Below are 21,062 nucleotides of genomic sequence, written 5' to 3' on the forward strand. Positions count from 1 at the left end.
AGCGTATTAGCGCAGAAACGCTAGCAGAAGAGGGGGGGAATCGAAGGGAGGGAGCGCAGCGCTCCCTCTAGCGCTTCGCAGCGCCAGCGCTTCTGTTAGCGTAATTGGCATATTTCGGAACGTTAATTTTTCAACTTCATTATTCGGAATCAGTACGTCCCAGAGAAACTTCGTAATGTTAATTTTTCAACTTCATCCGATTGACATGGGACCAACGGCATGTGACAGAGTGAAACATACATGCTACATTTATTTGACGACAATGCGTTCCGACTTCCGGGTTCGTGCCACCAACCCTGTTAGGCGCCTCTTGCCTTGCGGCACACAGGGAATTACCAGTGAACTGGTACTCAATTTGCCGACCTCGGTAGGATGACAGGCTGAGTCAACCCCCCTGGTGTTAAGGGGAGGAGGGGAGGGGGAAGAGGAGGGGAGGGGAATGGGGGGGAGGGGGAGGGGGGGAGGGGGGAAGGGGGGGAGGGGGGAGGGGGAGGGGGAGAGGGGGGGAGGGGGGAGGGGGAGGGGGGAGGGGGAGGGGGTGAGGGGCCCTTCTTCCCCCGGGCAGCCCCACACCCTCCCCCCTGTTCCCCTCCCCTCCTCTTCCCCCTCCCCTCCTCCTCCCCCCCCCCTTCCCCCTCCCCTCCTCTCTTCCCCCTCCCCTCCTCTTCCCCCTCCCCTCCTCCTCCCCCGCCCGGCAATGCCCGCCCGGCAATCCTGCAATGGCAGGCAATCCAGCAATCCACGGCAATCCAGCAATCCTGCAATGGCAATCCTGCAATGCAATCCTGCAATGGCCCGGCAATCCCGGCAATGCCCCCCGCCCGGCAATCCCATGTTAGTATATATATATAAAAGATTCAAGATCATATATACCAAAGTACCAGGTGCAAAATCTGGTAATGTATCTATCCCCAAAGAATCACACTATTGCAAGTCCTCTGCGACATCTGCCAGTCTCAGACAGGTAATGATCAAGATTCAAGACTTCAGAAACAGATTATGGCTCAACAGAAAGTTACATATACATTTCGTTGAATGGCTACATAAAGTAAACCGCTACCTCAGAAAATACCTCCAAAAATAATAATAACAATAAAAATTGTAAAAATAGAGATTACTTTTCACAGATGCAGATTTGCCAACATCACAAATTAAAGGGCTTTGTTATTACACACACAAATATATCAAATATTGACCTTCATCACATCACCCATTGTAAGTACCAGTCCAAACACGTCCCCTCCACATGGGAATAAATAACTACACATGGGAACAGTCTGCAATTTTACATCACAAAGCCAGTTACCTCTGCTTAAAAAGAGCAGCTATAAAACAGGCCAAAAGCCTTTTAAATCTTTTTTAAAATCCCTAACTACCCTAAATTGCATGGAGCTCTGTTGAAAACCATTTCAATATTCTTATGTATTGAAGAGCAGAAGTGATTTTAAAACACAAAAACGGAGAAGGGTGAGGACAGGGTCTCAGCAGGTGTGGCAAAAATTGGTAGTTGAATGGGATAGATCTTGGGGAGGAGAGTGGGGTTGGGGGGGGGGGGGGGGTGACGACCTGAAATCCTAGTAGAGGAAAGAGCTCGACACAATAAATAGACTGGGTAAGAGTTTCAGAGGTGACTACAGGTGTAAGAAAGAATGTGAAGGCGTTGTGTTTATACAAGCCACAGCAGTGCATTAGGGTTGCAGGGGTGTTTCACCAGGGTGGGTGGCAAAGGAAGCAGGAATGGGGGTGGAGGAATGATCCAGTAATTATGTTTGCAGCAAGATGGTTTCCATCTCAGGATACGTAAATCGGCAATGCGTCAGCACAAGCTGCTGTTGGGGTAAAAAGTTGTTATTGAAAGCTTTCAGGAAGTCCACAATGTAACAGCATTGTTGATCCAAATAAATGGACGTCTTTACTACTCAAGAAGGGAAAAGGGAAACAAAGTCAGTATGGTGGAAAGGGGGTAGAGGGGAGGGGTTTGAGGAAAAGGAAGAAGGGAAGGATAAACCTAAACTGATTTACCAAAGCTTGTGTGAAGCGAGGGAAACCACAATTATATCTATGAGAGAATGGAAAAGGAGAGATTCGGGGAATGAAATTAATGACAGGATGAAACACTAGAACGCCACACGGTAGAGCGCATACCTCAGCCAGACCGAATAGTTTACGTTTTGTATCTCACCGATATGCCGGATCTGCATCTGGACCTGAACCAAAATCTAATCGGCTTGTTCTCATCACCTACCCAACTAATCCACCTAGTTTTGTCATAACCCGTCCACAACTTTTTGAAACTTTTTGAAATCAATTAATGTTTTTGGCCCGAACTCACAATGGTGAAGAACCACTTACAATTAAAAAAAAACTCTCGTATCCGGATCCGTATTCACATATTCACCAAAATCTAATAGATTCGTCCTTGTCACACACCCAACCTGTCCACCAGGTTTTGTCTGAATCCGTCCATACCTTTTTGAGATATCCTGCTCACAGACACCAGACACAGAAAGGAACAAACAAAGGTGAAAACATAACCTCCATTCATCTTTGGTGGCAAACGTAACAAGAACAACCCAGTGATGGTTGGCTTGAAGCACTGCCTCACCAGAATATAATGATGTCATGCAGCATGGCAAACACAGAGAAAGACATACTTTCATTTGGGCTGCAATGAACAAATGAAGGAGTTGGGAGTAAATTTAGAGGCAATCAGCATAATTGAAAGACTTAATTATGCCTAAAAGTTTGGTGGCAATATGTGAAACGGAAGAGAGGAGATATGAAACAGGACAGACAGACACCGTCGTTTTATACATAGATGAAGCTTTCAAGGTATTTTGACTCGAATATGGACCACCATGCCGATAAAAATATGACTTAGGACTATAAATATTTAACTTTATAAATGTATTTGATGATATTAAATTCACTATTATAGTGTTAACCTTTACCACTTTTTAGTTTTCTTGTGAAAAAAAAATTTACTAGGCCTTCTACATATTTACAATCTGTTGTGTAAAACATTGGGTCAGGATAACACCACCTAAGTTGTGGCATTGGACCATCTACATTCTCTCAGTACAGGCTTGGACCCTGCAATTTAAAGTACATTTTTGCTTGAGAAATAGGGGTACAACACCCATTATGGTACAAGTACAGCTTTCACGAACAATACTTCAGGCCTGTATTTCATTTTACCCCCCAGAATTTTGATATCCACCAGCAGCTTGCAGAATCTCTTCACTTTAATAATTATCGCAAAGCTACATAAATTTGAAAATTAACCAAAAATAAAATTCCTGTTGACTTGCAGTTCCACAAACTATCAAACAGTTGAAATAATTTTCCTGGATAACTGATGGTACTGCAAATGCATGCAAATTGTTTGTGTAATTTTGTGTTTGGCAATAACCCAATCTTATTAGAAATATATATATATTATATATATAATTTTTTTTTTTTTTCCTTGCGTTCCTGGCGATTAAAATCTTTCACAGGAATATTATTAAAACGACCAGGAATATTAAAAATAAAAAAATATTCCATATTAAATGCCGTCTGTATATCTAATTATATATATATATATATATATATATATATATATATATATTAAATATATATATATATATGTATATATATATATATATATGTGTATATTGTCGCGATCCCGGCTGTGAAATGGTTCCCAGCACGGAATACGAACGTTAATGTCCGGGCTTCAAGTAGTCCACGGAGTGGACAGAGAGAACTCAATAAACACAATTGTGTTTTAATCGGCCTTCTAGGGGTAAGGCACGATGCTTTATTGGCTCGATCACAAAAACCATAAATGGTAACAGAATGGAATACACTGCACAAAGCCTGCAGGAACTGTCGGCCCCAGAAGCTCCAAACAGGACGCAGGCAAGATCACTCGCGGTTCCAATCGACGATCTCCGGGACTCGGAGGGTAACAGAGTGGAATACACCGCACAAGGCCTGCAGGAACGGTCGGCCAGCAGCTCCAACACGACGCAGGCAATATCTGACTCACGGTTCCAATCCACGAGATCCGGGAATCACTCGTTCTCTTCCGGAGTTACTCACTCGTAAAATACAGAACGGTAAACGATCAGCCCAACGCGGCTGTCGTGAAGATTAAGGGAAATCCCTTTATCTATTTCCCACTCGGAGCCTTCGAGCGTCGCGTCCGTTGCATAAGATGGCGACCGCGCTCTCTGACTCTCCACCAATCACGTGCCGAATCGCCTCCCGATCGCGTGAGGCTCCCAGGAGGCCACGTCACGCGGTGGGCGGGGCACCAAATCTGGGTGAGAACAGGTGGTTTCACCGGTGGTTTCTCACAGTCCTCCCCCCCTAAGTAAAAACCCCGTCGAATAGACGGCGTTTTTAAAACCAGTATTAGTAGTAGGTGCAAATCACATGGCAAGATGATGGCGGTAATCGCTAACAGGCCATTAACGCAATTAACAATTATTAACACTTATTAACAACAATAACGCAACAACGCAACAATACAACGCAACGCAATAGCGCAACAATAACGCAATTATTAACGCACAGGCAATTAACAGGCATTAACAGGTTAACAATGAACCAGTTTGGTTTTTTTTTGTTTTTTTTCACACACAAATTTTAACACCATACACCACATTAATATCTACCCTACAAGAGTTACACTTCACACAAAGCACAATAGAGAGGCAAGGGGGCCAAACTCAAGTTGGGGGAAGCGTTGACAGGAAGGAAACGGGCCGAGACCTAGAGCGGCGGGTACTCCTCCGGTGTCGAGAACAACAGTCATATGCGTAATGACCCCTTTCACCGCACTGGTAACATCGATCGTTCGGGTCGAAAGGCCTGCGGACCAAAGGGCGTCTGAAACGAGGCCGCCGCGACATGCCATTCGACATCTCGACGCACACACGCGATCCGCAAATTAACCTTCCATCAAGGGCTCTGACCGAATCTTCAGCATCTCGTGGCTCTTCAAACTCAACAACTGCAAATCCAGGTGGGTTTCGAGCAACCCATACGTTGCGGAGTGGTCCGTAATGTTCGAAGACCCTCCCTAGCTCGGCTTTCGCTGCTCCATTGCCCAGGTTTCCCACATATACCTTAGCATTAGCGTTCCTGCTGAATCGCGACATGGCGGGAGCGGTCCCTGAGGAGCACGGCACCTGAGGGTGGCTTGACGGGAGGCTCGGGTGGACTTCAGCTGACGCAACGTCACCGTCGGGAACTGGAGTCGAGGCGCTAGGCTCCTCGGGCCAGAGTGAAGATATGTCTGACTCCGCCACTCTCTCCGCCTGTTTACTCTGGGATCTAGTGACCCCCCCACAGGTCAGAGTCAATGACTCCTCCCTGGCCATGGCATCATTGCCAATCAGCAAGGAGACCCCGGGTATCGGGTAGTAGGGTACCACCACACAGGTCACTGGACCCTTAAAAATGTCACTCCGGACCTCGAGGAGGGCAAGGGGATACCGGCCAAGAACCCGGTCAATGCCCCGAAGGAGGGTATACTCGCCGGTATAACGCATCTGAGAGGCCGGAACTACCCCCGCCCGGAGAACACACCGTGTCGCCCCAGTATCCCGAAGGTATTGGGCCTCAAACTTCAGCATCGAATCAGGGCCACCCACTAAGGCTGTCCCTGAATAATCCTGGTACAGTGGATGAATGGAATTAGCCTCGGTGGCAGTGACCTCGGTCACCGATGCCACCGTCGTGTGCGAGGGCCCGGCGGATGAGCTCCACTGATCTCCCTCCGACTTAACAGGAGGGTTGCCTCGGTAGGCCGGACTAGCGGGATTAGAGAAGCAGCGGTTTTCACCGTGCCCCACGCGTTTGCAGAAATCGCACCAGGGCCCTGCCCTGGTCTGCGGCTCGCGACCGCCACCAGTGGAGGGCATCGGAGAACCCCTCCCCTCGATCCAGCCGCCAGGCAGACGGGGGGCGGTCTTGATCGCAGACTCCTCCGTCTTACGACGCGACTGCGTGACTTGCAGCATTTTGCACGCCAAAACATGTTTATCAATAAGGTTGACGCAGTCTGCCAAGGAAACAGTGTCTTTGTCGACAAGAAACAATGCTAAGTCAGGCGGAAGCTGTTGATTGATACGGTAACGCACCAGGAGTTCCGCAACCGCTTGAGGTAACTCAACCTTGCTCCCCTTGAACCATCTCTGCAGCTGTTCCAACAAGGCCCGCGAATGTTCCTCATAGGTTTGACTGGACTCACGAGTCCAGCTGAAAAAATTTCTCCTATAAATACATGCGGACACCGCATAGGCGTTCAAAATCTCGGCCTTCAATGCCCTGTATTTGTTTGCGTCCTCGGTTGCCATCCTCGCATATACCTCCCTCGCCCTCTCAGATAGATGGCTCACAAGATGGCCGACCCACAAGCTCTCATCAATGCCACCGGCAGCCAACAACTTCTCCGCCATCTCCAGATACGCTTCTGGCTTCGTGTCTCCCGTCCAGTCCGGCAAACGAACATGAACAGTTTCCGGGACTCTTGCAGCAGACCCCTCTGCCCGCGGTCGTTCAGTCAACATTCGCAACTCATGCTCTCTGACGCGTTCAGCTTCTGCTGCTGCCGCACGCTCTCTCTCTCTCTCACGCTCTCTCTCTGCTGCTGTCTCTGCTGCCGCATGCGCTCTCTCTGCTGCTGCACGCTCTCCCTCTGCTGCCGCAGCACGCTCTGCCTCTGCTGCTGCCGCACGCTCTCTCTCTCTCTCACGCTCTCTCTCTGCTGCCGCACGCTCTGCCTCTGCCCTGTCATTCTCCCTGTTATACATGTCAAGTTGTTGAACCGGAGTCAGCCCGGTCCAGAAGGGCGAACGCATGCATTTAGTCATGATGGAATCGCTTCCTAACATCTCGGGTTTAGTGACTGGGTCAAGGCTGATTGCGTCGCTCGCATCGCCACCCACGCGACTGTCAACATGATCAGGTTGAACTCTCACTTCTCTGGTCGACATAGCTTGGCTACGAGTTATCATAAGACAAGGCACAAAACACAACGCTCAAACACAACGCTCTGTTGGGGAAATACGACACGAACTACACAATATCACCACCGCACATCAAATTGCCAATGAGAAAAAATACCACGTACAAATACTCACGTTTTTTTTTTGTTTTTTTTTTTGTCGGTTGTTTGGAGGGATCCGAAGCTATTCACTTATTCGGCAGTGAAGCACCACCCAAGACAGCGTCCCACGGCGAGAAGGCTCCTCCAAGACGGCGCCCGCTGGTGAGAAGGCTCCTCCAAGACGGCGTCCGCTGGTGAGAAGGCTCCTCCAAGACGGCGTCCGCTGGTGAGCAGATGCAAAGAAGATGCAGATGCAGAATTCCCGTCTCAATTCGAAAGTCTCTTACTTGAATGATCCTAGGACGAGCAACCCATTTGTCGCGATCCCGGCTGTGAAATGGTTCCCAGCACGGAATACGAACGTTAATGTCCGGGCTTCAAGTAGTCCACGGAGTGGACAGAGAGAACTCAATAAACACAATTGTGTTTTAATCGGCCTTCTAGGGGTAAGGCACGATGCTTTATTGGCTCGATCACAAAAACCATAAATGGTAACAGAATGGAATACACTGCACAAAGCCTGCAGGAACTGTCGGCCCCAGAAGCTCCAAACAGGACGCAGGCAAGATCACTCGCGGTTCCAATCGACGATCTCCGGGACTCGGAGGGTAACAGAGTGGAATACACCGCACAAGGCCTGCAGGAACGGTCGGCCAGCAGCTCCAACACGACGCAGGCAATATCTGACTCACGGTTCCAATCCACGAGATCCGGGAATCACTCGTTCTCTTCCGGAGTTACTCACTCGTAAAATACAGAACGGTAAACGATCAGCCCAACGCGGCTGTCGTGAAGATTAAGGGAAATCCCTTTATCTATTTCCCACTCGGAGCCTTCGAGCGTCGCGTCCGTTGCATAAGATGGCGACCGCGCTCTCTGACTCTCCACCAATCACGTGCCGAATCGCCTCCCGATCGCGTGAGGCTCCCAGGAGGCCACGTCACGCGGTGGGCGGGGCACCAAATCTGGGTGAGAACAGGTGGTTTCACCGGTGGTTTCTCACAATATATATATATATTGTTGCGGTTATGCGAATAAAGGATGACCCCCCCCACCCCTCCCCTCCCTCCCTCAGGTAGTTGCACCACAACATGTAGCCTCGCTTTAGTTCAGTTATTTATTAGTAAATGTAAGCGTAGTCTCCTTTCCTGTGTTAGTTTGCATTGAGCAGGCCAGTGAGTTAGGTGTTCTTTGGGCTGGAATGCCACGTGCTAGGCCTGGAACAAGTCTGGCATGGCCCGGGGGAAGAAGGGCCCCTCCCCCTTCCCCTCCCCCCTCCCCCCTCCCCCCTTCCTTCTCCGCCCTTCCTTCTCCCCCCTCCCCCTCCCCCCTCCCCCCCTCCCCCCCGTTCCCCTCCCCTCCTCTTCCCCCTCCCCTCCTCTTCCCCCTCCCCTCCTCTTCCCCCTCCCCTCCTCCTCCCCCTTAACACCAGGGGGGTTGACTCAGCCTGTCATCCTACCGAGGTCAGCAAATTGAGTACCAGTTCACTGGTAATTCCCTGCGTGCCGCAAGAGGCACCTAACAGGGTTGGCGGCACGAACCCGGAAGTCAGAACTCATTGTCGTCAAATAAATGTAGCATGTATGTTTCACTCTCTGTCACATGCCGTTGGTCCCATGTCAATCGGATGAAGTTGAAAAATTAACATTACGAAGTTTCTCTGGGACGTACTGATTCCGAATAATGAAGTTGAAAAATTAACGTTTCGAAATACGCTAATTACGCTAACAGAAGCGCTGGCGCTGCGTAGCGCTAGAGGGAGCGCTGCGCTCCCTCCCTTCGATTCCCTCCCTCTTCTGCTAGCGCTTCTGCGCTAATACGGTAATTTTAAAACCGGAAGTTTTTTAAAATTTAAGTTGTGCTGTAGTTGCTCTGAGACGTACTGATTCCGAATATGCCTTTGGTTTTTCTCTGCGATGAGTAGTTCTCGAGTTATAAGAGAACAAACAAACATACTTTACTGCTTTATATATATAGAAGTTGGTACGATTCGGCCAAGGAATCCCAGAGATAATTGCAATTAAGTGAGCCGTGACATCACGGAACGCACCGCCGGTAATATATTATAATTTATGGTAATCTATGCAGCACGACATGGTCATCAAGGAAAACAAGGCGCCTTTGCCGGCGCAAAACGGCTCTCCCAGGGTCAAACTCGGTATCGTTGTGAGCGCACGGTTCAGCCCTTCAAGAAAAAGTTTATCTTGTAAAAATCAAACCACGCGTGAAAAAGATATGACTGGTTTTGTTCGCCGGCACGTCGGCGCTCGAATCGGCTCGCGATAAAATCCAACACGTCCTTTGTCGGGGTCGTCTGAACCAACCACGGGGCCTAGAAGGCTGGGACTGGTCTCAAAAGTTAGGTCTCGATCATATCTCGTAATGCTGGAAGCTGCACGTCTCTGTAATAATCTTGTGGACCATGACAAGAGATTGTGCGAGTCGCTCGCAACGGCTTCAAGCACTTCCGCATTCGACCATTTCATGAACGCCATACACCCCGCCCATCAAAGCGCGTACGTATTAAACGAACATACAGTGGCCCATGTGTCGTCATTTGCGCATGCGCCAAAGTCTTTGCAGGAACATGAAGCATCGGAACAGCGCATTTGCGCATGCGCAAGAGTGAGAACCGCCTGTGCACCATTACGCTAACAGAAGCGCTGGCGCTGCGAAGTGCTAGAGGGAGCGCTGCGCTCCCTCCCTTCGATTCCCTCCGTCTTCTGCTAGCGCTTTTGCGCTAATTTTAAAACCCGAAGTTTTTTAAAATTTAAGGTGTGCTGTAGTTGCTCCGAGACGTACTGATTCCGAATATGCCTTTGGTTTTTCTCTGCGATGAGTAGTTCAAGTTATAAGAGGACAAACAAACAAGCATACTTTACTACTTTATACATATATATATATATATATATATATATACATATATACATATATACATACATATATATATATATATATATATATATATATATATATATATATATATATATATATACAGTCGTCCCTCGCTATATCGCGGTTCACTTTTCGCGGCTTCGGTACATCGCGGGTTTTTCTCGCTAGTATATGTAAAATTATATCGCGGATTTTTCGCTATATCGCGGGATTTTGCGGTATAAATGTATTTTTATATACTATTATTTTAAATATTTTTGTGGTAAAATAAGCATTTTCTAGCCTAAAAAATTGAAAAACGTAAAAAAATAAGACAAATACAGTAATTAAAACATATTACAAGAAATAAAATACTGTACATAGTGTACAGTAGAAAGGTAGACAAAGAGACAAAGAGTCGTGCGTATGGAAAACGCAGATGCGGCAGCTTCCACTTGCGCTAGTTACCCACGTAATGGGTAACTGTAATGCTCTTTCTGGCTGTGCAGTACATTCATCATCGTCATCACCTTCATCGTCATCAGTACTGCACAGCTAATTCATCATCATCTTCATCACGGAAGTTGTAGTATTGAAGAGCCGCGGCTCTTGCTTGATACGGACGAAATGACGGGCAAGACACAAACTCGTCCGAGAAGATATTTATTCTCAAAACCAACTCGGGAACACTGAAAAGCCCGTTTATCGGGCTGCATTATAAAGCACAACCAGAAACCGAAACCGAAAGCCACGCCTCTCAAGCGTGGCGTGCTTCGGTGGTCACGTGATCAACAGGTGTAGCTGATTATACCCGCATGCGCGGCACGCTTTGGTGGTCACGTGACCAGCCACTCTTGCGCCGAGGATCCCCGCCGGTGACGTCACCGGCTGGAGCAAGGAGATTCTGATGCTGGTTTTGCTTGGGGGACCCATTGGTCGCTACAGTATCTTCAATGGTGAGTACAACAACAACATGCATTTTAAGGCAATTTTCCCTGCTAGAGCGGGGGTTAGCCTTGCGGTCCCCATGACAATCTTCTCCATTTTGCCCTATTTTCTGCATCTCTCCTTGTTAACCCCCTTGCCCGCATTTCTTCTTCCACCATCTTTAGCCAAGTCTTTCTCGGTCTTCCCCGTCCTCTACTTCCTTCTACATTAACTTCCATCACTCTTCTCAACCAGTCACTTTCATCCTTCCTCAATACATGACCAAACCATCTCAACCTGTTCCTCTTCACAGCATCAATCACAGGCAATATTCCCATCATCTTTCGCAATTCATCATTTGTCCTCCTCTCTCTCAACGATACTCCGCACATCCATCGAACCATTCGCATTTCCACCCTTTCCAGCCTTCGTTGCTGCTCTACGTTCATTACCCATGTCTCGCTCCCATAAATCATAACACTTCTCACACATGCAGCATACACCTTTCCCTTCAGCTTCAGCGACACTCTCCTCCTCATCAGCACGCCACTCAGTTCCCGAAACTTCTTCCATGCACATCTCACTCGAGCAACCGTTGCCGAGTCTGATCCACCTTCAATGGTGAGTACCCATTAGAATTTTATATGTTAAAATTACGTATGTTTAAGAGTGTAAAAAGTGTTTAAGAGTATAGGAAGTGTTTATAAGAGTATGGGAAAGGTTAATAAGAGTGTGGGAAAGGTTAGTAAGAGTGTGGGGAGGGTCATAAAGCTTTAAAATATATATAAATAATAAAATAAAAATATGGTCGCTACTTCGCAGATTTTCGTCTATCGCGGGGGGTTCTGGAACGTAACCCCCGCGATAAACGAGGGATCACTGTATATATATATATATATATATATATATATATATATATATATATATATATATATATATATATATATATAATTTGGAGAGCAACTAGTTACAAGCAATCGACTTGCTACAGTCTGCTGAAGAATATCCAGAACACATTGTTTTGTGTTGTTTTTAATCATTGTTATGTATGTCTTTTCATCACTGGTATGTCACATAATGCTGATCAAGCAATCACATCTTGAAAATGGTTGTCAGGAATTAGCTGACAGGCACAATTTTACATCACAATAATAAAAATTACATTAGCTAGTTAGACCACTTAAAAAAAAAAAAAAAGTTTCTAAGTCAAACTAGAACAACATTCTTTGAGGTCTCGACGTCAACCAATATGCCTCCAACCCCCCCCCCCCCCCCCTCCCCACACACCCAATTATAAGATAGTTGTACATTCTTGTACCAAGTTTGATTTAAATCCGTTCAGCTGTTCTCAAGTATCACCCTTTTACCCGACATAACCAGTAACCACTGACATCACCAAAATCACAAAATCACCTCCTCACTCCTCACCTTTGATACAAAAATATAATCAGTTCATCTTTGCATCATAATATATAATATATAAGGCCAAAATGGCCTTAAAATTGCGAAAGATGATGGGAATATTGCCTGTGATTGATGCTGTAAAGAGGAACAGGCTGAGATGGTTTGGTCATGTGTTGAGGAAGGATGAAAGTGACTGGTTGAGAAGAGTGATGGAAATGAATGTAGAAGGAAGTAGAGGACGGGGAAGACCGAGAAAGACTTGGCTAAAGATGGTGGAAGAAGAAATGCAGGCAAGGGGGTTAACAAGGAGAGATGCAGAAAATAGGGCAAAATGGAGAAGATTGTCATGGGGACCGCAAGGCTAACCCCCACTCCAGCAGGGAAAATGGCCTTAAAATGCATGTTGTTGTGTTGTTGTTGTTAGTGTAAATCATGACAACACAGCAACTCAAACTCAGTTAGGTCATAATCACATGACCTCTGACCGTTGGCATTTGACCTCATGACCCCAAAATCAAATACGTTAATCTTTGCATTATAATACATACTTGTACCAACGTTGGTCAGAATCCCATCACTGGTTTACAAGTTATTGCAGGAAAATATTTATTTACCGAACATGACCTCTTCTGACGTTTGCCCTTTGACTTCATGACCCCAAAATCTAATCAGTTAATCTTTACCTCATTTACATATCTGCACGAAGTTTGACTAAGATCCCTGCAGCCATTCTCAAGTTATCGCGGCAACGAAAACCTATCACGGACGGCCGGACAGACGGAGGGACAGACAGCCAGACGGACAACCTGATAATATAATCATCGACGAAGTCTCCGGAGGCATAAAATGCTGGGATTGCCTCTCCAAGCTCCGATACACCATCAGCTTCTGGGGTCCAAGGTGGGGTGGACCCCAAACCCCCCAACCAATGATGATTAATCTGTAGCCTCATACTTTCTTCCAATCACCTATCTTAAAGATGAGGAAACCCCTACATGTACAAAACAACTTTGCAAAATACAGCACCACATATAATGGGATGTCTCACATTTGCAAGTTAGTGTCAGCAGGCAAGACCATAATCTTGATACATCATTTTAACAACATCTTTATAGGCAAGAAGGCAGTTTTCATTTCAAATATCCTTTGAAAGCAACAAGGAAAATAGCCATGGCAAAAATGTCTGCAAAGGTCACTCAGTAAAATATTGTGAAAATATGCCTCCTCACCTTGAACCCAAAGAAGTTGTAAGAGAAATCTCGGTCAGTGATGATTGCTGAATTCAGACGCTGAAAGAAAATAAAAAAAATTTTAGATAAAAAAAAGTAACAATCATCATTCAAAACCAATATGCAGTATAATTATTAAGGAATCAAGGACTTTCAAGCAGAAATGTAATCATCAAGTCAAAATATTAAGATACTAATTATTATGGCCTATACCTAAGCACTAATCACAAGGAACAAACTGCAATATCCTGCGCCTTCAAAATAAAAAGCCTCAAAATCATATACAATGTATTACTGTATGCATTTTTTTTTTTTTTTTACTGTATGCATAACCAGGGCACAGAATATTTTGGGAAAATAAAATTTTCCTTCCATGGGTTATACTTTGTTGTCAAATTCGGAAGCAGCCTTTGGGTAATGAAACCATCACACATTCACGAGCGAAATCGCATCCAAGCCACGTGACAACCAGTGAAAAATGTAACAAGTTCATTCCGGAATAAAGCATTTTTTGGGGGGATGGGAGGATGGTGGGGAAGGATAGGGTGTGAAAAATTACACAAACTCTTACACGAGCCTCAATCTTGTATACAAAAAAAAATAAAAAAATCAGAAAATTACTTTGAGCTCAGCATCATTGCGATTTTTAGCAAAAGATGGCAAAAGAGTATATGCTGCAAATAGTGAAAATGTTTCAAAATTACCTTTCATTTCCACAACACAAATCTTTATTTGGAGTAAATATTAATAAATAGCACCGCAAAGCGGGCGTAACCCCTCAGCCCATACATGGTGGAAACCAATTTCAAGATGGCTGCCGTGGCAGCCATATTGCAAATCGCAGCGTGCCCATTTTCGAAAGGAACATTCCTCTCCTCAACCGCAACACACACTGCAAAAATGGATTTAATCGGACAAGCCGTTCAGCTCGAAATTGATGGAAACCAATTTCAAGATGGCTGCCGTGGTAGCCATATTGAAAATCGCAGCGCACCCATTTTCGAAAGGAACCTTCCTCCACTCAACCCTAACACCCACTGCAAAAATTGATTTAATCGGACAAGCCATTCTGCTTGAAATTGACGGAAACCAATTTCAAGATGGCTGCCATGGCGGCCATATTGAAAATCGCAGCGCGCCCATTTTCGAAAGGAACCTTTCTCTACCCAACCCCAACACACACTGCAAAAATGGATTTAATCGGACAAGCCGTTCTGCCTGAAATTGACAAACAAATTTCAAGATGGCTACCGTGGCGGCCATATTGAAAATCGCAGCACGCCCATTTTCAAAAGGAGCCTTCCTCTACTCAACCCCAACAAACACTGCAAAAATGGATTTAATCGGACAAGCCGTTCTGCTCGAAATTGACGGAAACCAAAAGTTGACGGACGCCCGGACGCCCGCGACGACAATACCCCTTCGCCCAATTTGGGCTGAGGGGTGAAAAACACAAAAATAACTGATACAACCAGCGACGCAATACAACATTGGAGACAATTGTTGACCAAGTGGCTTTCTTTCAACCATGAGAGAATGACGCCAAATATGGAACAGCTCGCAAGTGCACACTGAGAAAAGCAATCAGTGCATTTAGTTTCAGAAGTCTGTTAGTCATGAACATCCCACTGAATTTTATCCAAAGTCTTTGTTTTGTATTTAATGGATGTGATGATGGACCCATGGAAGCAAAACTATAGCTGGGAGTGGTAGAATGGAGGTTGCGGGGGGGGGGGGGGCGGGGCACAGGGCAATAAAACACACAGGGAGAATAACTCATAACAAGCAGTGATAAAACTGAGACATGCAAATCAGAGATATTCATCTCACCTGCATTACAGCAGACAGGATCAAACAGAAATGAGCGCAATTAAGTTACGGGACATTAAGAACGTTTTACAACTAGACAGGATGAGTCAGAGCTATAAAAATGGCAGTTATTCTGACGAATATAAAATATATCAAAACTGGTATTTTCCTCTTTATCTCATCATTACAAACTAATCCGAGAATCCAACAACTGATGGCCAAGCCTTTTATTTTTACCTTACACAGAGTTTACATTAAAACCAACCACTGCACTGCTGAAGTTCTGGAGATTCTAAACTGAATTACTGCCAGATACTTCCCAAGTGTCAAATGTGTGAGCATCATACTATAATGTGACATGTATGTGTTTGTATAACTTGCATTCACTCTTGAATACAACAACACAACAACATGCATTTTAAAGGCCATTTTCCCTGCTAGAGCGGGGGTTAGACTTGCGGTCCCCATGACAATCTTCTCCACTTGGCCCTATTTTCTGCATCTCTCCTTGTTAACCCCCTTGCCCGCATTTCTTCTTCCACCATCTTTAGCCAAGTCTTTCTCGGTCTTCCCCGTCTTCTACTTCCTTCTACATTCATTTCCATCACTCTTCTCAACCAGTCACTTTCATCCTTCCTCAACACATGACCAAACCATCTCAATCTGTTCCTCTTCACAGCATCAATCACAGGCTCTATTCCCATCATCTTTCGCAATTCATCATTTGTCTTCCTCTCTCTCAACGATACTCCGCACATCCGTCGAACCATTCGCATTTCCACCCTTTCCAACCTTCGTTGCTGCTCTACGTTCATTACCCATATCTCGCTCCCATAAATCATAACACTTCTCACACATGCAGCATACACCTTTCCCTTCAGCTTCAACGACACTCCCCTCATCATCAGCACGCCACTCAATTCCCGAAACTTCTTCCATGCACATCTCACTCGAGCAACCATTGCCGAGTCTGATCCACCTTCTCCATTCAGCATGTCTCCGAGGTAGCAAAATGTTTTCACACCTTCCAGCTTCACGCCGTCTCCAAGATCCAACTCAACATTTCCTCCATCTGCAGCTCCCTCTGTGCACACCTTACATTTGAATGTAGCTGCCACACTGGTTAATGACCCTCTCAGACCACTACATTTTTGATGAACCCACTCAGCGCACATTGTACACTGAATGGAGTTCACTCCGACACCCTTCCTACACACAGCACGGGGCCACTTCCCAGTTCTTTCCACCTCACCACATGCTTTACCACTTGCCATCACCTTCAGACCTTTTGTCTCCATACATTCCTTCCACGGGTTCATCTTTTCCTTCAGTCCATCCATACTTTCCGCAATCAACACCAGATCATCTGCATACAACAACTCCCACGGTAAACCCTCCTTTACGTTCTGAGCCAGCACCTCCATCACAGCTACAAATAGTAGTGGACTTAGTACCGACCCCTGATGCACTCCCACCTTCACCTCAAACTCACCACTGTTCCCGTCCTTCGTCCTTACAGCTGTGCGCGCTCTTTTGTACATTGCCATCACTACTCTGAACAAACCATTCCTCCACTCCTAACTTCCTCAATGCCCTTGTCAATACTTTGCGTGGAACCAGATCGAATGCTTTCTCCAGATCAACAAACCCAAGAAACAACTTCTTCCTCTTCTCCATGTACTTCTCCTGCAACTGCCTCACAATAAAAAGCGCGTCTGTCGTTCCTCTTCCTGGCATGAATCCAAACTGCATTTCGTCGATGTTCACTTTCTTCCTTATCCTCCTCTCCAACACCCTTTCCAATACCTTCATTCCATGCTCCAATAACTTTATCGCTCGGTACGAGCCACACTCCAGAGGGTCACCTTTCCCCTTGTATAGAGGGACGAGGGTACTCAGTTCCCAATCCACTGGAATGCGGCCTTCTTTCACCACCAGATTACAGATCTCTGTCATTCTCTTCACACCCCAACTTCCTGCTGTCTTCAACATATCTCCCACAACTCCCGTCGGCCCTCCCGCTTTTCTACCCTTCATTGCTTTTATCGCTTCCTCAACTTCCTTCTCAGTTATCTTCTCTGCCGGTCCTAAAACTGGGTTACTCTCTATGTTGCCACCCCATTCATTCTCTGTATTCAACAGCATTTCCATATATCTTTTCCATCTTCCTTTAATTCCATCTGGGTCGACAACGATTTGTCCCACTTCATCCTTCAAGCAACTCACCCCCATCACATCACACCTCTCTTTCGCTATCTGCTTTGCAATCCTGAATACTGCTTTCTGACCCTCTTCCGAATCCAAGCGTTCTCCGAACATTTTCCTACATGCCTCCTGCGCCTTTGCTACATCTTTCTTTGCAGCCTTCCTGGCTGCCTTATAACTTTCATGCTCTGCTGTTTCTGCTCCCGTACCCTTCACCTTCTGCCACTCCTTGAACTTCTTCCTCTTCTCGTCAATCCTCTTTCCAACTTCATCATCCCACCACCATGTTTCCGAATGCCTCGGTGGTCCTTTTGACTCGAACTCTTGAATGCTGAACAAAATAAGTTTTTTTTAAACTCTGAGTTAAACTCGGGGTGTGTACAGAAAAGTTTTAGTGGGTAAAACAAAAATTAATAATCTTAGGGGTTCAGGGAAGGGGGAGGATCCAAATTCTCTCAGTGGAAACATGAATGGCACAGCACCACTCCTGGTGGGAAGGCGTATTGCAGGGGAAAGTAGCCCATTCAGAAGGACAGGGCCGAATAAGGAATTGTGTCAAAATTACCTTTAATTTATATCAAACAAGGTGAAAAACATACGATACTTCAAGAAATGTATTTGTTTGACTTGATGCACTCCTGCCCCAATGGATGATTGCCATGACCTGAGGTTGCAATCTGAGGGGAGAGGAAGCATGCACAGGAAAGGCTTTAGGAAGCTATATTATATATATATATACATATATATATATATATATATATATATATACATATATATATACATATATATATATATATATATATATATATATATATATATATATATATATATATATATAGGCTTATCTACGGTAATGGGGTATATTTGTGTTACATGGAGGACAAAAAATGAAGCTGATGAGCAGATTCTCATTTTTACATATTTCATTCTTTAGAGTGCACACTATCCAAAACTATAAAGATAAGGATAACTTTTTGTTTATAATAAATTATGCCGGCAGAGATAGCTCACGCTTCAGGCATGGTAACGCTACGAACGGGGACAGACAAAAGGCCCAAGAATAGCAATAAAAAATACAGAGATAGCACCTCTTTGAGTTTGACATGTCTCAGTGTGTCATTTCAGTATGATTAAACTCCATGTGTTGAAAATACATACTTTTCCTGGGGGTGAAATACCAAAAGTTTTGTCAGTGACAAATATTCTGAACTTATTGTCCCACATTAATTATTTGTTTTTAAACCAAATACTCATTGAACACCTTTAAAATACATCATAATACAGCTTTGCAATCCATCAGTCATGTATACCGTAAATTTATCAAAATCGAGAGACTTTCTGTTGAACTGGATCTGCATAAACCTACCTGCCATAATATTGAACATATGGTAACGTTGGTAACGGGGACAGAATGCAATTCTACATTTTGCAATCGTTTTGTTCGCAAACGATCATCTCTTCAGTCTTCACGCAAAAAACATCTACAGCATAATTACTACAGCTGGTGTTAGGGTTACAGCTGGTGTTCTACAGCTGGTGTTCTACACAATTGTAAGAACTTGAAAATATGAATTTAAATTAACAACAAATCAGTGAAAACCTATCTTTCACGTTCATAATTTCGGGGACAGACGCCATAACGAACGTGCACTACATTTTTGAAAATTCAGAAAAAATATTAAACGACTTCAAAAAAAAAAAAAAAACGCGATAAGTTTACTTAATGATGTTGTAATTATTATTATAGAGATAAGGGAAAGAACTTGACCTCATATATGTGATTCTAATCATGTTTTATTTTGATATATGTTGGCGTGTCACGTTTTCACCCTTTTGTAGGAGGGTGGACATGGAACTTCATTTGAAATAAAAATCCAACGAAGTATTTTATTTGCACCAAACAATCTCTGGTATCTCTCCAGGGTGTGCCACATCTGAATTTAATATTTTATACGACAAAAAATCATTGTGCTTTCGTCAGTTCAGTTAACAATAGAGGCATGCCACAAATGTCCCAATACCGTAGATAAGCCCATATGTATGGGATATATATATACTATCTACGTAATAAAGATATATATATACTAGTGTCAGGGAACTTTGTGGTGACCTTTTTGGACACATCTCAGCCAAAAACTCAATGAGACTCACTCAATTTAAATATAGATTTATTCCTAACTTTGCAAAGAATATTACACGATTACACGAAAAATACAGTTATACTTTATAAATAAACATGACGTGCCGTCGAGCGTCGCGTCGTCTCCCTTCTTCCTTCTGCCCTCTCTCCTGCTTCTTCCGATGACCACTTCTTCTCTTCTCGGAGCATGGTGGTTGAATAGATCTTCGCTCCTTTCATCTCGCTCCAGTGGAAATCCGAAGTCACAACGCTAGCCTTCCCAGCGCCATTCGGACATCTGGAACAATTAACTCTTATCCACAATCTGAGCCAAGTCAACACTCTACCTCTTCTCGCATTGTTCGAGGTCACAAGGTTATTCCCCAGATGGTCGACCGCTTGCTCCAAGCTCCCCGCACCCCCTCCTTGCATGACTTGCGAATCCTTTTAAATTGCAATACAATCCAACTACCCATACAACTCACCGACCCTAACAAATATGACATATATTTATCTATACTTCCACACTAGTTTGGTGAGGCGAGCGCATTACTGAGGAACGGGCTTATTTTAGCTTAGGATAATGACTGTACCTGAGTTGCTGTGTTGTCATGATTTACACCAATCATAATACAAACAATTATTTTGCACAAATGTATTTGTTGTGTTTGTGATATTACATTTTTATAGGCAATTTAGGTTGAATGTTTTTTTTTCCCCAAGAAAGAACCCCTCAGCACATACATAGGGGAGGGGCAGGTGCAGACTGGAAGTTTGGGACGATTACACATCACCACCAAGTAATTCAAAACACCTCACAGGCATAAAACACGTAATAAAAACACCTCACAGCCATAAAACACGTAATAAAAACACCTCACCACCACATAATTTAAAACACCTCACAGGCATAAAACACGTAATAAAAACACCTCACAGCCATAAAACACGAAATAAAAACACCTCACCACCACGAAATTGAAAACACCTCAGCAATAAAACATGAAATAAAAACACCTCACGGCCATAAACGACGAAATAAAAACACCTCACCACCACGAAATTAAAAACACCTCACAGCCATAAACGACGAAATAAAAACACCTCACGGCCATAAACGACGAAATAAAAACACCTCACCACCACGAAATTAAAAACACCTCACAGCCATAAACGACGAAATAAAAACACCTCACCACCACGAAATTAAAAACACCTCACGGCCATAAACGACGAAATAAAAACACCTCACCACCACGAAATTAAAAACACCTCACAGCCATAAAACACGTAATAAAAACACCTCACAGCCACAAAATTAACACCTCACCACCACGTCATTTAAAAACACCTCACCACCAAGTAATTCAAAACACCTCACCACCACATAATT

The 21,062-nt window shown here is 44.6% G+C and overlaps 2 protein-coding genes across 3 annotated transcripts in view; both read right to left on the bottom strand.

Moving 5' to 3' along the window:
- The window catches only part of TIMM10B (translocase of inner mitochondrial membrane 10B), a 512,565-nt gene that overhangs the window by 484,313 nt on the left and 7,190 nt on the right, over positions 1-21,062 (bottom strand). The gene's annotated exons all lie outside the window — the stretch shown is intronic.
- RRM1 (ribonucleotide reductase catalytic subunit M1) overlaps positions 1-21,062 on the bottom strand; it is a 400,603-nt gene that overhangs the window by 331,575 nt on the left and 47,966 nt on the right. For both annotated transcript variants that reach the window (XM_078775295.1, XM_078775291.1), the window contains exon 6: positions 13,537-13,596. In XM_078775295.1, the coding sequence (XP_078631421.1) occupies positions 13,537-13,596 (60 nt within the window). The remainder of the gene's footprint in view (positions 1-13,536; positions 13,597-21,062) is intronic.

The sequence above is a fragment of the Myxine glutinosa genome, chromosome 1 (genome assembly GCF_964187855.1).
Source record: "Myxine glutinosa chromosome 1, kmMyxGlut1.1, whole genome shotgun sequence".
Taxonomy (NCBI): domain Eukaryota; kingdom Metazoa; phylum Chordata; class Myxini; order Myxiniformes; family Myxinidae; genus Myxine; species Myxine glutinosa.